The sequence below is a fragment of the Pieris brassicae genome, chromosome Z, assembly GCF_905147105.1.
Source record: "Pieris brassicae chromosome Z, ilPieBrab1.1, whole genome shotgun sequence".
Lineage (NCBI taxonomy): Eukaryota > Metazoa > Arthropoda > Insecta > Lepidoptera > Pieridae > Pieris > Pieris brassicae.
In genome coordinates this window covers 9232827-9247683 of record NC_059680.1, presented here as the reverse complement: position 1 = coordinate 9247683, position 14857 = coordinate 9232827, and the positions used below count along the sequence as shown (strand labels likewise).

The window sequence follows — 14857 nt, the reverse complement described above, 5'->3', positions numbered from 1 at the left end:
ACTTCGCAAAAAGCTTAACTTATACACATTTGTATAGCAAGCAAAATAAGATACAAATGCACCTCATATTATTAGTGTAAAATTGCTAGTCAAAATATACACAACGACATTAACACTCACTTTTCATCCAGATCTATAAATTGATCGAAATCTTCAATATCACAGATTTCATCGCTGTCTACAGCCAGGATGATAAATTAAAAAAAGATTCTATGTAAAAAAAAATTACTTAAACAGTATTTTAGAACGGACTGACGTCTATGGTCGGTGCTCGCTACTGCTCGTGTGAAGATTTAAAAAAAAACACCTCGATTCATTTTACTTAAACCATAGCATGTAACATGGTGTTCATAAATTTTATACAAAATGTTGTTATGTTAATCCAAAAGTTCTTTAATCTAGCAAAATATATTTGATGTAAGATAGGTTGTTACAACTAGATTTCAAAAAGGTAGTAAAAACTAATAAAAAAACATATTAAATAGTTATAGAGGTTTTTTTAAATTGCCTGGTATATTAGATGTATATCAAAAATACACGTCCAATTTAATAATAAATCGAATAGTTTTATTTCAAACAACCTATGTATTAAGCGGTATAGTGTAAGTTCATTGTTGATGCTCTCTCGTTTTTCTTTAAGATTCGTCTTCGTTGCGATTCAATTGCATAGCAAAAAACAGTCTCTTCATATGACAATAATAGTTCTAACGACATGATTTTCCATACTTTCCATATTGTTACATTTACGCAAGCCTATACTTTCCATAACAATGTTCACAACACTAAAATTCTCACGCAGTGTCGAGTTATAATAAACTAAATTATTGTTATAATAAAAAACCAAAACAAATTGTAAGCAGTAATTTCAGTAGGTAAAACTGATTTAGTAGTTAAAATCGAGAATAATTGATAGATTTGACTCAATAAATAAATAACGTCAAATTGCATATAATATTTCGTCTTAAACCTACTCTTACAGATAAAATAACTACTTATTAATAATTATATTCTATCAGTAGTAACACTCGCAAATGCTAAATAAATAATCGCATCGCTAGAAAATTTAAAAATATGACACCCTGGTATTATACTTTATAGAATAATTTGATGGATGATTATATTATATTGCGTCGTGGGGACTACGATGCGTTTGATTGTTTGATAGTAGGGTGACGAGGAAGTCTGCTATTTTACCTATACTATATGGTATATATGCACATTTAGAACGTCTTTATAGTTAGTTTTATGATATCAAAATTAACAAATTTACTCAGAGATCTAAATGTTCACCACAGATCATCATCATCTCCAATCATCATCTCTGAGGCACTACAGGCTTCACTTGTTTCTCTTGTATTCTACGCTTTTTCTGCCCGTTAGAAATTTTAAGGTGTAGCTTTTCTTAGAGGCTTTACTCTTGCTTTTTCAGTCATCATGGCCAGAACATCGTATCTGATCCACTCGGAGGCTTTAATGGTATCTCACTACCCTCTTTTAAATCTGATACGACTAACTACGATCAACCTAATTAGAGATCAGTTAATGGTCGACTCTGGGTATTACCACTTATTATAATAGCCCAATGTTATTAATAAAATAGAATTTACCTTTCTTGTAGCCCTTCAATTTCTTCATCTTGTTCAGCTAGAGTTAGATCAAGGTCTAAATAAGGTCCATAGTCACCGTCCTTAAACACCTGAAGAGTGGCATCATCCAACTAAAATCAGGTAATAATTATAAAGAGCTATCTTTTGAAAACTTAAGGAGAATGTGATTGTTTAAAGGCTTGCGTTGCGTTTATCATTAAATATACCTATTATTATATTTAAATAGGTATTTTATTATATATATTATAATAAAATACCTATTTAAATATGGACCTCTTATTATGGACAGAAGAAAATATTTAAAATAACGATAAATTAATATTTCTGTCATATTCTGTAATCTAAATCTATTCATTTTCCAAAACGATTTTAAAAATTTGTTCATAGATTTCGAATAAACGACATAATTATTGTATAATTAGTATAACAACGTAATTTCATCGTTAATACGATATAGGTGAGAAGTTGGGCGTTATTGGCATTTATCCAGAATTTATAGTGTGGAAATCGGCTCGTCGTTTTAGCATGCACGCACATACGTTGATTTTTTAAATTTTTTGCAATGTATTTTGTCGAAATATAAATTAATGTCTGTCCATCATTATCATATTTATCTTTTGTCTCAATATTACATGGGTTGGTATGACAAATCAATTGTAATAAGTCCTATATGTGATAAGGTATAATATAGTTGGTAAAGTTTAAGCACGTTGATTTATATTTAATGTTATGAATAGCTCTGATTGTTTTTATTGTAAGTGTCGTAACTGCTTAATGGCTTAGGGTAAGATTCAGAGTTAAGACAGTTCGAACTATGATTGTTTCTTCGCAAAAAATCTCAACCTTAATTCAGACCCTCTCACAAATAAAAGTGCCAAACAAAGACATCTCAACCATGAAACATTTTCTTACAGATGTATTCGTATTGTAGGCAAATCTATTTTGAAAGATTTATAACACGTTCATTTAAAGATAATCACGATTATTTAAATATATTAATTTAAGAATAACTTAGGATTAATGAATTTCCTAATCCTCACACGTCTAATCCTCTCCTCAGTAGCGCCAACGGTGTTAATCAGCAAATTTCTTAAACATAAGGTACTTTAAAGTTCTAGGCTAAGCAGTTACTGTAAATATTTAAGAAAACTTGTAGGTCAAGTAAAATAGGTTGCTCTGCACAGCTAATAATGGAACATTTGGGTCATGACACGTTTTTTGTTAGTGGAATCCCCAATAAATGGTAATGTAAACCACGAAATAGATAAACTTTTTAAAATAGCCTTCCGTACCAGTAATTATTTATGCCGAATTAAAAGATGCCTGATGATAATTTGAATTCAGGAAATGTCTAAGTTAAAAAAAATTACAAATGTATTTTTGGATATCGTGATTGAACTAAGGCGAAAAAGATTTTTAACAGACTCTGTTTGTTGCGTGGTCATACGATACGGAAAATTATTATTCTTTTTGAGTCCTTGCAATGAATTATTTTTGGAAATAGTTTGATTTATAAATCTGTATATGCCTCAGAAATTCTTTTTCAGTTCAACGATGTAGCAACTGGACGTCTGCTATACATTTTTTATCCTATAACTGTCACTGAATCTGGTCATTTAAAACCCAGACTCTAATTACAATATGCACAAGCATGATATGTAGAATTAAATTTCTGGATCACATGGAATCAGAGTTAGATACGGCGGTTGTCACTCGTACTTTCTACCGGTGAAAGATTTATAAAAATCAATCACCGTAGTAACGAAGAATCACACAAACAAAGTTTTCTTAAGTAGATACTGTCAACAAGTTGTTGCAATTACTCGTTTTGAGTGAAGATTTTCACACAACCTAGCAAAATAGACCAGATTCAGTTTTAACGGTAATATTACTTGCTCGTTAATGATGGTACTGACACTTTGGCAGATCATTTAAGATAATATGTGTGTATATGTATGTAACCGGTCTGTTGCTGCATGCCGTAATTCATGTATTGTCTGTTTAGGGACGCCGACTGTTTTTTGGTATCCTACATTTATTTATGTGTTATTTGTTTACCGATTGTGTAGAATTAATATATAAGTATCGGACACGACAGACATAGTTATGTCCACACGCCCTAAATACAAGAATAATTGTAATTCAAACTTAACAAAAACCAAAAAACCAATAAACTTAATATTTAGAAGTTGTTCAATTTAAAAAAACTGTTTAAGTTATGCTTTATCATCATATATTTTTGGAGCCGTATTTCATTAAAAAGGCTTACTGCGACAGCCCTGATACCGCGTACTATTCGGAGTCAGTTAACTTTGTAACAAGGTGTACACTGTACACGTTACTCGTTTGACACTTGTCTGTCTCATTTTATGAACCACCTAGAAAAGTTATGTTTAAGGTTAAACCTCATTCATCTTGCAATATTTGTTTTTCAAAAATTATAAATTAACATACATTTTCCAAACCGTTTTTGTAATGGGTAAGTTGTGGTTTGTTCAAACTGACATATTTGAAGCCTAGGATGTCCGACTTTAAATTAGAAAAATAATATATATATAATATATATATATAATCAATAAAAAATCAATAAAAAGATAATAATATTATTTTTCTATTTATATATGGAATATTATATGGATTATATATATATATATAATCCATTAAAATATCTCTACCATCGGGACTTGCCCATGCTCCCTATATAGCCCACCCACCTACAGTTGAAGATTGGTTATATGGGCCTTTCATATGACGTCACAATTGTATTTAAAGAACTGATTAAAGATCGCGTACCATCTGCGAACTATCTTGAAATATGTTTACTTTATTCCTATTAATCAGACACAAAGTTAGTGATTGGAAAAAATGGCCTTGAAAACGTTTTATAGAGAAATAAGCTAGAAAATCGTATGATCAATGAGCGGATGGGTTTTTTATTATTTTTCTCTTGTATTTTAATTATATAATTAGTTAACTAGTAAATTCGTTACAACCTTATATATTATACTTTTAAAAGGATTATGTGAAAATAATGTTTTTCACATTATTCTTTTGAATGTGCCCTGAAATCCTTACAGTATCCTTAAATAACGTATAATTTAAAAAAAAAAAATAATTGTCATATAAAAATGTTGCATAAAATCTGCATTTGGTTTTGTCAAATTTATTTTATTACATGTAATGTTTATGTATTTACTCTATAATTTACTTGGTTATATTAAATTAGATGAGAATAATAGATGGAAACAGAATGATTAATTTAGCCTATGGATTATTTGTTTCTTGTTAACCACAAAAGGGTTTGTTGAACATCTATTATTTTTTCTCTATCATATAAAGCCCTGGTATAATCATGGCGATATCGATTCGTAGTCTGAAATAAATAAATTCTGTTTATTATTTTCTGACTTAAAAGCCTAGCCTTGATGTACTTAGTTGATTTATATTTGTAGAATTAGCTTGCAAAATCGCATTTGTTTACTCTCCCAAATGATGGCTTTTCCTCGTACGCGATTACGTACATCTCTCACCTGAGAGCGAACAAATATTTAGAACAGATAATTTTAGCTGCCACGATGACTAAGTTGTATTACTAATGATACTTTATTAAAATAAACACACACGTATAGTTTCAGTCTTATTTATAAACATACTTACTATAAACCCCTATTAACTTTCTGATGGAGACATACGCAAAACACTTGTAAGTGTTTCCCAACCTATTTTGTACTATGCCCCACGTTAGACTACCTAAAATTCTTATGCTCGCCCCTATACAATATACATAATTTATATTTGTATTATTAAAATTGAATTGTTCACTTTTGAAATTTTAAATAATTGGTTTTGGGATGAAATCACTAGGAAGTTGTTAACGAAACGATAAGTAAATTTTCAAAACATTGAAATTCTAAATAATTTTAATGAAGATTTTTCTATATTAGTTTAGTGGGATCCTTGCGCTTGATACTTTATGCACAGAGATTTTATATTAGGTTCCAATTTGGTTAGCTTCAGTCTCAAGTCTCTACGTTTTTCTTATATCCAGCTGATTTCGATTGCCCCCTTAACAATCAAATTACCTCCCCGTAGGGCGTGGGCTCCACGTTGGGAAACACTGCCTTATTCATAAAAACGTTATAAAAGTAATCGTCGCGTTTTAACTCATGTACTCATACTCTTTCCATCACAGTGTAAACACAATTCGACAGAAAGAGACGATAAAAAGGACTGAATTATTTTTGAGACTGCGTATACTACGCAAGTATAAAATAAGTACATAAAACAACACATTTGTATATCTTTCGTTTGAACCATCTGGGGGTATTGTATATCGAAAGTATCACTTACCAATTCCTTTCTTGACATTAGTGTACACTTAATTGTATTTAATAGCTATACTATAACTATAAGTAGGGGGTAAGATGTAGATGTTTAGCACTTACCCTGTGTGGAGCTTGCAGTAATCGATGTACGGCAGCGATTTGATACGACAAGGGTATCAACGAGTTGAAAGTGTGGTAAAGTGGTCTCGTCGGTAGTCTTACATTATACTCGTTGAAAGGATCCAAGTCGTTCAAGTATTGCACGCGACAAACGAAAGCATTCACCCCTATGTCCCTTAGAGCCCCATTTATACCGTTGGTATCTGGCATTTTCACTAATTCAATCATTTTATCACGAAATATATATCACATTGTTTACGTCACTTTACATAGATATAACCTGAGGAGCCGGTGTTTATATTGACAAATGCGTGGGTTTCCAGCAAATTGGAGCAGTGTTTTGTAGCTACGCGACCGCGATATACTGAACTGAGATTCATTTTACAGCAGCACGTGCCTGCCAGCGAGGATCGAGATGCTTTGATGTTATGATTAGTATTAAAGAGTACGAAAATGTTGATGATCGCAGATGCACAGGAAATTGCCATAGAATTGAAACGTTCAGAGCGGATTCATGCGAACTCAGACAAGGATCGCGAAATTTTCGTATATTTTTTTAAATAAAATCAATGTTATGTGACCTCATTTTGGATTCTGGTTAAAGTAAATTTAGTTCGTATTGCGGTATCTGCTTATCTCAACATAAATATAGATAAAAATCAAGGGTAAAAGGTTTATTAATTAACAGACATCTTGTCTCCTACAACTTCATCGGTGACAGTCGTTGCGATCTTGAAAGATTACGTTCTTATAATTATTTCAGGGCGACATACCTATCTACAATTACATGTGAAACCATTGAATGGCATGATCAAGTATTAATATGTACGTTGGCACAATTAGAAACGTACGTTCGTAGTTATTATAATTCTCCCTATTGTTATCTTAGCAAAGTTACACAATTACTCATAATACAGGCATTAGTGATGTCGCAATTACAACTGATTACTATTTAAATATGTTCAGATTTACGGGTAAATCTCTATCAGGTAAAAAGCTTTTAAATGTTACTTCAAGATCAGGCAATTGTTCGAAGTAATGCATAACAAGCTGCCAAGGTTATTTAGCGAATAGATAACTCCTTCATTTTATCTTTCCATAACTGTTTAGCAATAAATGATTTAATTAGAAAATATGCGATTTTTATTAGAACAAGGACAAAAGAGTGAAGTCTACGTTAGTCTGTTTATATAGACTTTTATTTGCTAACATCTTGACAGTTTAGTAATTACGAAGTAATTTTTACAAAGAGATAAAGGCCACTCTGCCACTGGAATGATTTTTTTGTATTAATAGGTACGATACCGTGTTTTAGTTATAATATAATTATTATTTTATGTTTAGTTTCGCGAATGTCATATCACTGGGCTGTTACGAACGCACGAGGCATTAATAAATATAATACTGACGTTGGCTTACTTTAAAATCGAAGTAAATTGATTATATTAGTAAATCGCGAATACCGTACATTAAAATAATATAACAATTTTCAACAACTTTAATAATATTAAATTGTTTGAAAGCAGCTTTATTCGCAGTTGAATGCCATTAAGTGGGATTGGACAGGGAGCGGTGGAAGTTTCTCGATTCTTCGCCGAAGTCATATTTTGGTTCGCAGTTCCAGCAGAGTTCGCAAAGATTTCGAGAAACGATTATTAAAGGAAGTAACTGCTCTTCGGCGCGGGGCTTAGACTCACCTCCTTGCTAAAATCGCGTCCATTTAACACTTAGCCACGGTGTCTTCGTATTCCGTAATCCCAAAAGTATGATTTAAGCCTCAAAAATAATGGTACTAAATCGAATTTTCATTTTGGTCTACTTTAATAATACAGCTATACCGTAATAGAAGAAAACTGATATTATATTGAGGTATTCCCAAGATTCTGATCGGGAAATGGTTTCTCGTAAGGTCATTGAACCCGCGCTTGCGCCGCTCCGCCCTGTTTCTACGATTCATCACGCATTTGATTGGAGACATCGACCAGGAATCAAACGACTTGGAAAAAGTTAATCAGTTTATTTGATATTAAATGGCTTAGTGTGTATACGCTTGAGGTTCGATTCCCAGCAAAGCATTAAGTGTTTCGACTTGAGATTATTGAGGTGACATCGGCAATCAAATTTCTGGGTCTATAAATTTCGTTTAAAAATCATTGCTATTGATAATCATTTGAATTTGTATGCATAAATCAAAAAAATATACTTAGACATGCCTCTGCCTGATCAATGCCTAATTGGGGTGCTTATTTCTCAATTATAGTTTTATGTTTTAAAGTGTGTCTGGCAATAAATTTCTGAAGAGCGGTGTAAGTCTTGTTTGTCTTGTATTTTTTTAAAGATGGTCTCTCTGGACATCAAACTCGAGACCAGGTAAATCCCATACAAAGCCATAATTATTTTAATAATATAAATCAGTGTCATAGTACCAGCAAATCTCATAAAAAAATATTTTCTTTTGATCACCTAGTTACAAGAGAAGCGGAATGTTAGATAAAGGATATTATAATAACGAACGCAAAAAGCTGTCCTTGGGCGTTATCAAGGTAGTTATGGAAGCTCGGGGGAAATTAAGGGCATACTGACGCTGTCATTTAGGAAAAAATCTAGTCCATGAGATTGTAGGCCGTAGTACTTTCTATTACTAGAAAATGAGATGATGCCGCATGGATACAATATTTCTCGTCTGTTCAGTGCATTCTACTCGAAGGTCAGGTAATTTTCAATGAATTTTTTCGCAATATTTATTAATAGGAAACACACAATTTGACATAGCAAGTGACAGGGCTAGAATTTCGAAATGGTAATAAATTAATATTTTTTTTTGTTTTTGTCAGGTCGTGACAGTGGATATGACCCAGCACTTGAACTGCAACGACCCCAGTCGTGTTCAAAGACACGTCACGAGGATTGCTACAAAATTATACTTTTTACGAGTCTTCGCATACAGCTGTGTTGGCCCTAGACTTGTGGAAAGACACCTTAATAACAATATTGATTGATCATTACTCTGATTTTAAATAAATTTTGATCAAAAGCAATAACAATTAATTGAAAAAGATTAGCAAATAGTGGCTATTGAAACTGAGAATATATTAAACCAGATTTATTCGAGAGGCATGGTCATATATACGTATATACACTTGCGTGTCTTCTTAGATTAAGTATAAAATAATTAATTCAAATATCTTTAAAAATACTTTGGTAAAACCTAAATTTGGCCACCAAATAAGTCGTGGCGACAAATTTTATTTAAATTAAAATATTTCGACAAATATTTTATCACAAGTTATTATGATGTTATTAACGTTTGATACGACGATTAACCCGAATACATTATTGCTTTTGCTATTAGGACTCAAAAAACCGTTACCGCTTGGTTAATTCTATAACGTTATGAAAACTGCTTATAACAGCTATTTCAATAGGTAGTCTAAATAAATACATATAACAATATTGAGATATTATTGAGTACGAGATATAAGTGCGATTGCCATCCATTAATTTTAGGCTTTATTTACACCCTATAATTTATCAAATCACGTGATAATATAATATATAGCTGGCTGGTACGAAATGTTGACACTGCTTTGTGCGGGAATCGTTAGGCATTATTCTATTCTAATTTTAAATGTTACGTAAGCATCGTCGCTGTTCTGTTGAGTAATACGAAATGCGGTTGACCAACATTCGGCTACAAAAATAAGGATTAGTATGTAACTGAATTTTGTTTAGACATTATTACATATGAATTAGCCATACAATATAGTACCTTTTGTGACACGTGATGAATTTGATCATTTGAATGATATAAATAAGTATCGGACATGTGTATGTGTGGGCTTATTTTATTTTGAGCGGGCATCCATATACATTACTGGAAACTATTGGGATAAACAAATTTATATTATAGAATCTAAAAAGATTTAGCAGTTATACATTGTATTTATCATTACTAATCTAACTGCTAATGTAAGGTAACTTTACATCATACAAGAGCAGCGAACCATAACTTTTTTTAATGAACACACCAGGCGCTATCAGTACCCGAATTCCACGCGATATTAGGCAAACGTTTGAATCATTTGTTTCTACTTAACTCCGTATTAATTGTCTTTATTTTTTTAAATATTAAAAGCCTTACCTAGACTAGTTTAGTAAAATGTAACTTAAACATTATTATACAAAAGTGAATTATAAACTTTGGTTCCCTTGATTTAACTACTTAATCTTTATTGTCCCTTACATTTAAAGATTAAGATTTTCAATTGATCACTTATCAAATTTTATAAATATATATCACCAATCGTCATTATATGATTTTTATAGATATAATAAACATAGTGCTAAACATCTAATATTTATAATTTTCTACAGATTTTCTACCATCAGATTATTAGGGTTATATTCAGGGTCAAGAATTCTTCCGACTTCAGTTAGTGAATGTATCGGATTTTACATTCGAGAGTCATACTTGGAACTAAATCTCTATAGTGAATATTTTCCATAACGATTCTATTGAGAACATTTATGAGTTACCCAGTTTTTCAATATCATATTATAAAAACGAAAAATTAAAGATCAAAAACTATATTTCACAAATATCAATCAATATCAAAATTTTGGTAGATATTAGATAAGATAGTTACGTAATCACTAATTGTTGGAGACGCCAGTTATTGCACCATTGGTTTATTAATATGGGTGTCGCGTGTATTATATGCTTTGGATCGCACTTTCAACTGTTTGCTACAAACCCGGCGAAGGCATCGAACTTACTTCCGCTATTGGATAATCGCGAACCGTGACATCACTGAGAAACTCAGAGAAGGACGTAGGATAACTATCAAGTTCCTAGTTAAACAGTTATCTAGCTTGTTATTTAACGTCCCGTACCAACTAATTTTTTAAGAGAACCAAACATCGATGATTGTTTCTGGGACTTGAACCGACGGAACTATCTAGTTTAAATCGAAGTTATTGACACTATTATTAATTAGCTTCCTTTCTTAAATATACTTAAGCAGAATGGTATCGTTAGTTAAGGGTTTTTCAAAAAAACGCTACACAATTGAGCGCGACCACATTTTAATGGTTAGTAGAAATGGGGTACAATCCATACTTGCCTTTATTTGAATTATAAAAAAAATATCATTTTCTTATACATCGCCCCTTTGAGGTCTGTTACTCCATTACTTTGCGCTCGTTGCGGCTTTCTATACATAGCGAAGTATCGATATTAAATTGAAATGTAATTTTGCGGTGGGCTAACAAATCAGGATCTTGTACGAATCGGTGTTATGTTACGGCTTCGAGGAGTGAGCCGCGGCTGACCACACACAAAATATTTCCATCGTGGGATCGCGCTACCGGTTTTACCCACGTGTAGGGTTGCCCGCTTAAAGGGATTAAAAAAAAATGTAAATTAAACGTTTAAAGGTTTTAGATATGTATTGTAATACGTGTACGATCCGAGAGAATAAGATAAATAAAATGTATTAATTACAATGTTTGTGATTTTAAGGATATATAAACTGCGTTATCTTGTAATTGTTCAATACACAATTTACAAGATGTATATTAAAGCGCCTCTGTATTCCATAGTCCCGTAAGTGACATGTTCTACACGACATATGACTTATTATAGTTTTCTCAGAATGCAGTAAGAGCCCGAGCCGACCATTTGAAGTAACAATGATGAACGGAGCTGGGTGGGAAACTTCTAGCAATGCTTTGTTTAAGTAACTAAACAGTTTGACAGCTTGTCTCTCATATACAGATAGATTCAGCGCTAAATATGTCAGAGGACTTGACGGGTGTTTAAAATAATGCTTTTTCACATCGGCACATTTAGTTTAATATTATAAAGACTATAAAATACAATCAACTACTGTTGATATCAGGGAATCTATGCAGTCTGCGAAATGCAATATAATTCATTTATCATAAGACTAATCTCTTTGCGTAACAAACGACGCCACATCTCCGTAATATTGAAGAACTGCAACTGCTTTACATAATATACTATAATGTGTATTAGCATAACGTCATACACTTTACCATTAATTTATTAAGTTGTTTATTTATAAATCATAAAGCTTTCAAATTGAGAATATTTTGTAAATTAACTAGAAGTATCGCAATAAATTTTTGTGAGATTATAATGAATGTAGTGATTTAAGCTATAATTCACAGGAATGTATAACTAAACTTTGGAAAACTGTATGCCTCTGTATGCAATTTATAAAATAATTTCGCATTTACAGTGATTACTTAATAGCATTTTTTCTAACTTTACAAACCACTATTGTGTAGCAATAATTATTAGAGCGAATATATGAAGTTTAAGATTATAATCGAGGTATATCGTTATCATAGACTAAATATTACACTGAATTACCATAATCTGTTGCAATAATGATGATGTTTTTAATTATATTACTAAATGTAATTACGGAATTTGCTACCAAGTACAGCTAATTGCATTTTGATTTATTGCCTTGAACACGCCTCTTATTATTTTAGAATTGAACGCTACGCAATTAAATGTATTGCAAGTATAAATAACAGAAGTTCAAGACATATTTTTGATAGAAATTAAGACGTAACAAAAAACTGTTCTTGAGTTGGACTTACAGATTTTTGTAACGTGAAACAAAAGTCTAATAAACTTTTTTTTTTCATATAAGAAAATTGGGTTAAATGTTTTTGGTTCAATTAAATTATATTTAATTAATTCAGGAACGAACATAAAGACCCTATAAATAAAGCTTTAAGAATTATTTTAAATAGGTTAAGGTTAAATGTTTTTGGTTCAATTAAATTATATTTAATTAATTTAGGAACGAACATCAAAACCCTATAAATAAAGCTTTAAGAATTATTTTAGTAAGCTTCTAAGAAGGAGGTACTTAATGAAAAACAACGTGTGTGTACACTTGTTAGAAGTGTACTTCTTTGGCGTCACAAGATAAAAATATTATTCTATGGTTGTAGAAAAAACGACACTAACAATAGAAAAAACTAAAATGTTGACTATAGCTAACTTCAGAGTGTTGATTATTGAGACGGTTTGCAAGTGCATCGTAATAATTTACTCTCATCATATTTCCCTAACGCGCCAAAATAATAACTTCAAAAACGAAATATTATAAAAAAGTGAAACATACATTTCTATTCCAGTAATGTATGTTCTGTTATGTGTATAATTGAATAAAACATGAAAATTTATATCAAGTCAGCGAATTGTATAACAAACAAATATGTCAAGGTCGCTCACGTATTTGCTTATATTATTTTGTTATTAAATATTGGCGTTTTTTAGGTTTTAGGTATATATTACGTAAATACGAATTCTCGTTTCGAAAAAACATTTTGAAAATATTTTGATTGTCAAATCAAACCCTATAACATCTTGTGCGGCATTTACATTACAAAACATACACTTTTAATGTATGTTCGCTTGCTGACACAAAAAAATCTTCACTAATATGGATTTTTCCAAAACCAATACTTCACGTGTAGACTGTGTTCACAATATATTATAGTTATTAGTCTTAATTGATTTGACCTACAAAATGTAATCAATTTCTCAAATTTACATTTATGAAAATGTATGCAGTTATTTTAATTTAAAATCGTCCCTTAAGGACGGTGAATTTTTTCAATGGGCATTTCCCATGACCACTTTGTGTTAAGAAATAAATGCTCTAAAGGTCTTTCCTTTCAGGATTTTAGTTTTCGCCTTAATACAAAATGTACTCAATAAAACATAACTTACACAATGCCCATGTAAAAGAACTAAAGAGTTATTTTGTTTAACTACAATATAGTCCCGGAAAGCGTTTGAAAGATGTACGCTATCACTAACTGATAAATGCGACTTTTATATATGTATATAGAAAATTCTCATGTTAGTGGTTGTAACACAATTCCTGCGAAATTGCTGAACCTATTTTAATGTAAATTGGGTAATTATTATTGTACCCCTGATCTAGGATCTTGACAAAAATTAAATTTTATAATTTCAAATATGTATACTTTAATAATATAATAGCAAAACACTTAATTATTATATTGAGATTATGTTCAAGCAAGTACATGTTTTTATTAATATGGGTGAAGCTCCGGATCACCCCATGAAACATCGGGCTCTCATATTTATATTTTTAATTAAAATACGTGAATTCTAAATAGATTGAACAGAATTAATTTCCAACAATAAAATAAGCATACTTTTCATACATTTTAATTATCTTATATTGTTCATAAATAAATTTATTATCTGTTGTATTCGTCTGTTTGATTAGATGACATTAATATTAATGTTTTATACGTCAATATATATAGTTTATTGGATTTTTTGAACAACTTCAATAAACATTGACAATTAGCATGGTGTATCGACGAATATGCATTCATTTGCGATTATAACTACTGAAGAAGTCGTTATTTGAATGCACATTTGTTGAATTTAAGACTCTATCAGTAGGAACAAGAAACTCAACAATTTAGAACTTTGAAGGTGGTTTTGGTTTAAAAAAAAAAACAAGTTATAGTGATTTTGTGGTGCACGATTTTTGTCAACAAATAATCCAAACACGAAAAGGGATTGTAAGATTAGGCTCGCCTACGCATTCCTTCGTGTTATTTTCTCACGTACGAGTATGTGTGGCATACACTAATATATTATGTTATTCTTGCTTATTACCATAGGTGATGTAAGAAAGGGACAACACATACGCGTGACTTTCGTGCATGGCTTTGTTAATGGGACCTTTTTGTATGCCAAGTTGAATCTCCAAGCCA

General features: G+C 31.3%; 1 protein-coding gene across 5 annotated transcripts in view; it reads right to left on the bottom strand.

The window, feature by feature from the left end:
* The window catches only part of LOC123718627 (FH1/FH2 domain-containing protein 3), a 40750-nt gene that overhangs the window by 10658 nt on the left and 15235 nt on the right, over nt 1-14857 (bottom strand). For 2 of the 5 annotated variants that reach the window (XM_045675298.1, XM_045675297.1), the window contains exons 2-3: nt 6053-6332; nt 1608-1717 (exon numbers count right to left, since the gene is read on the bottom strand). In XM_045675298.1, the coding sequence (XP_045531254.1) occupies nt 1608-1717; nt 6053-6280 (338 nt within the window). In that variant the 5' untranslated portion in view covers nt 6281-6332. Of the gene's footprint in view, nt 1-120; nt 271-1607; nt 1718-6052; nt 6333-14857 lie in introns of those variants that run through there. The other 3 variants (XM_045675295.1, XM_045675296.1, XM_045675299.1) reach the window with 2 other exon arrangements.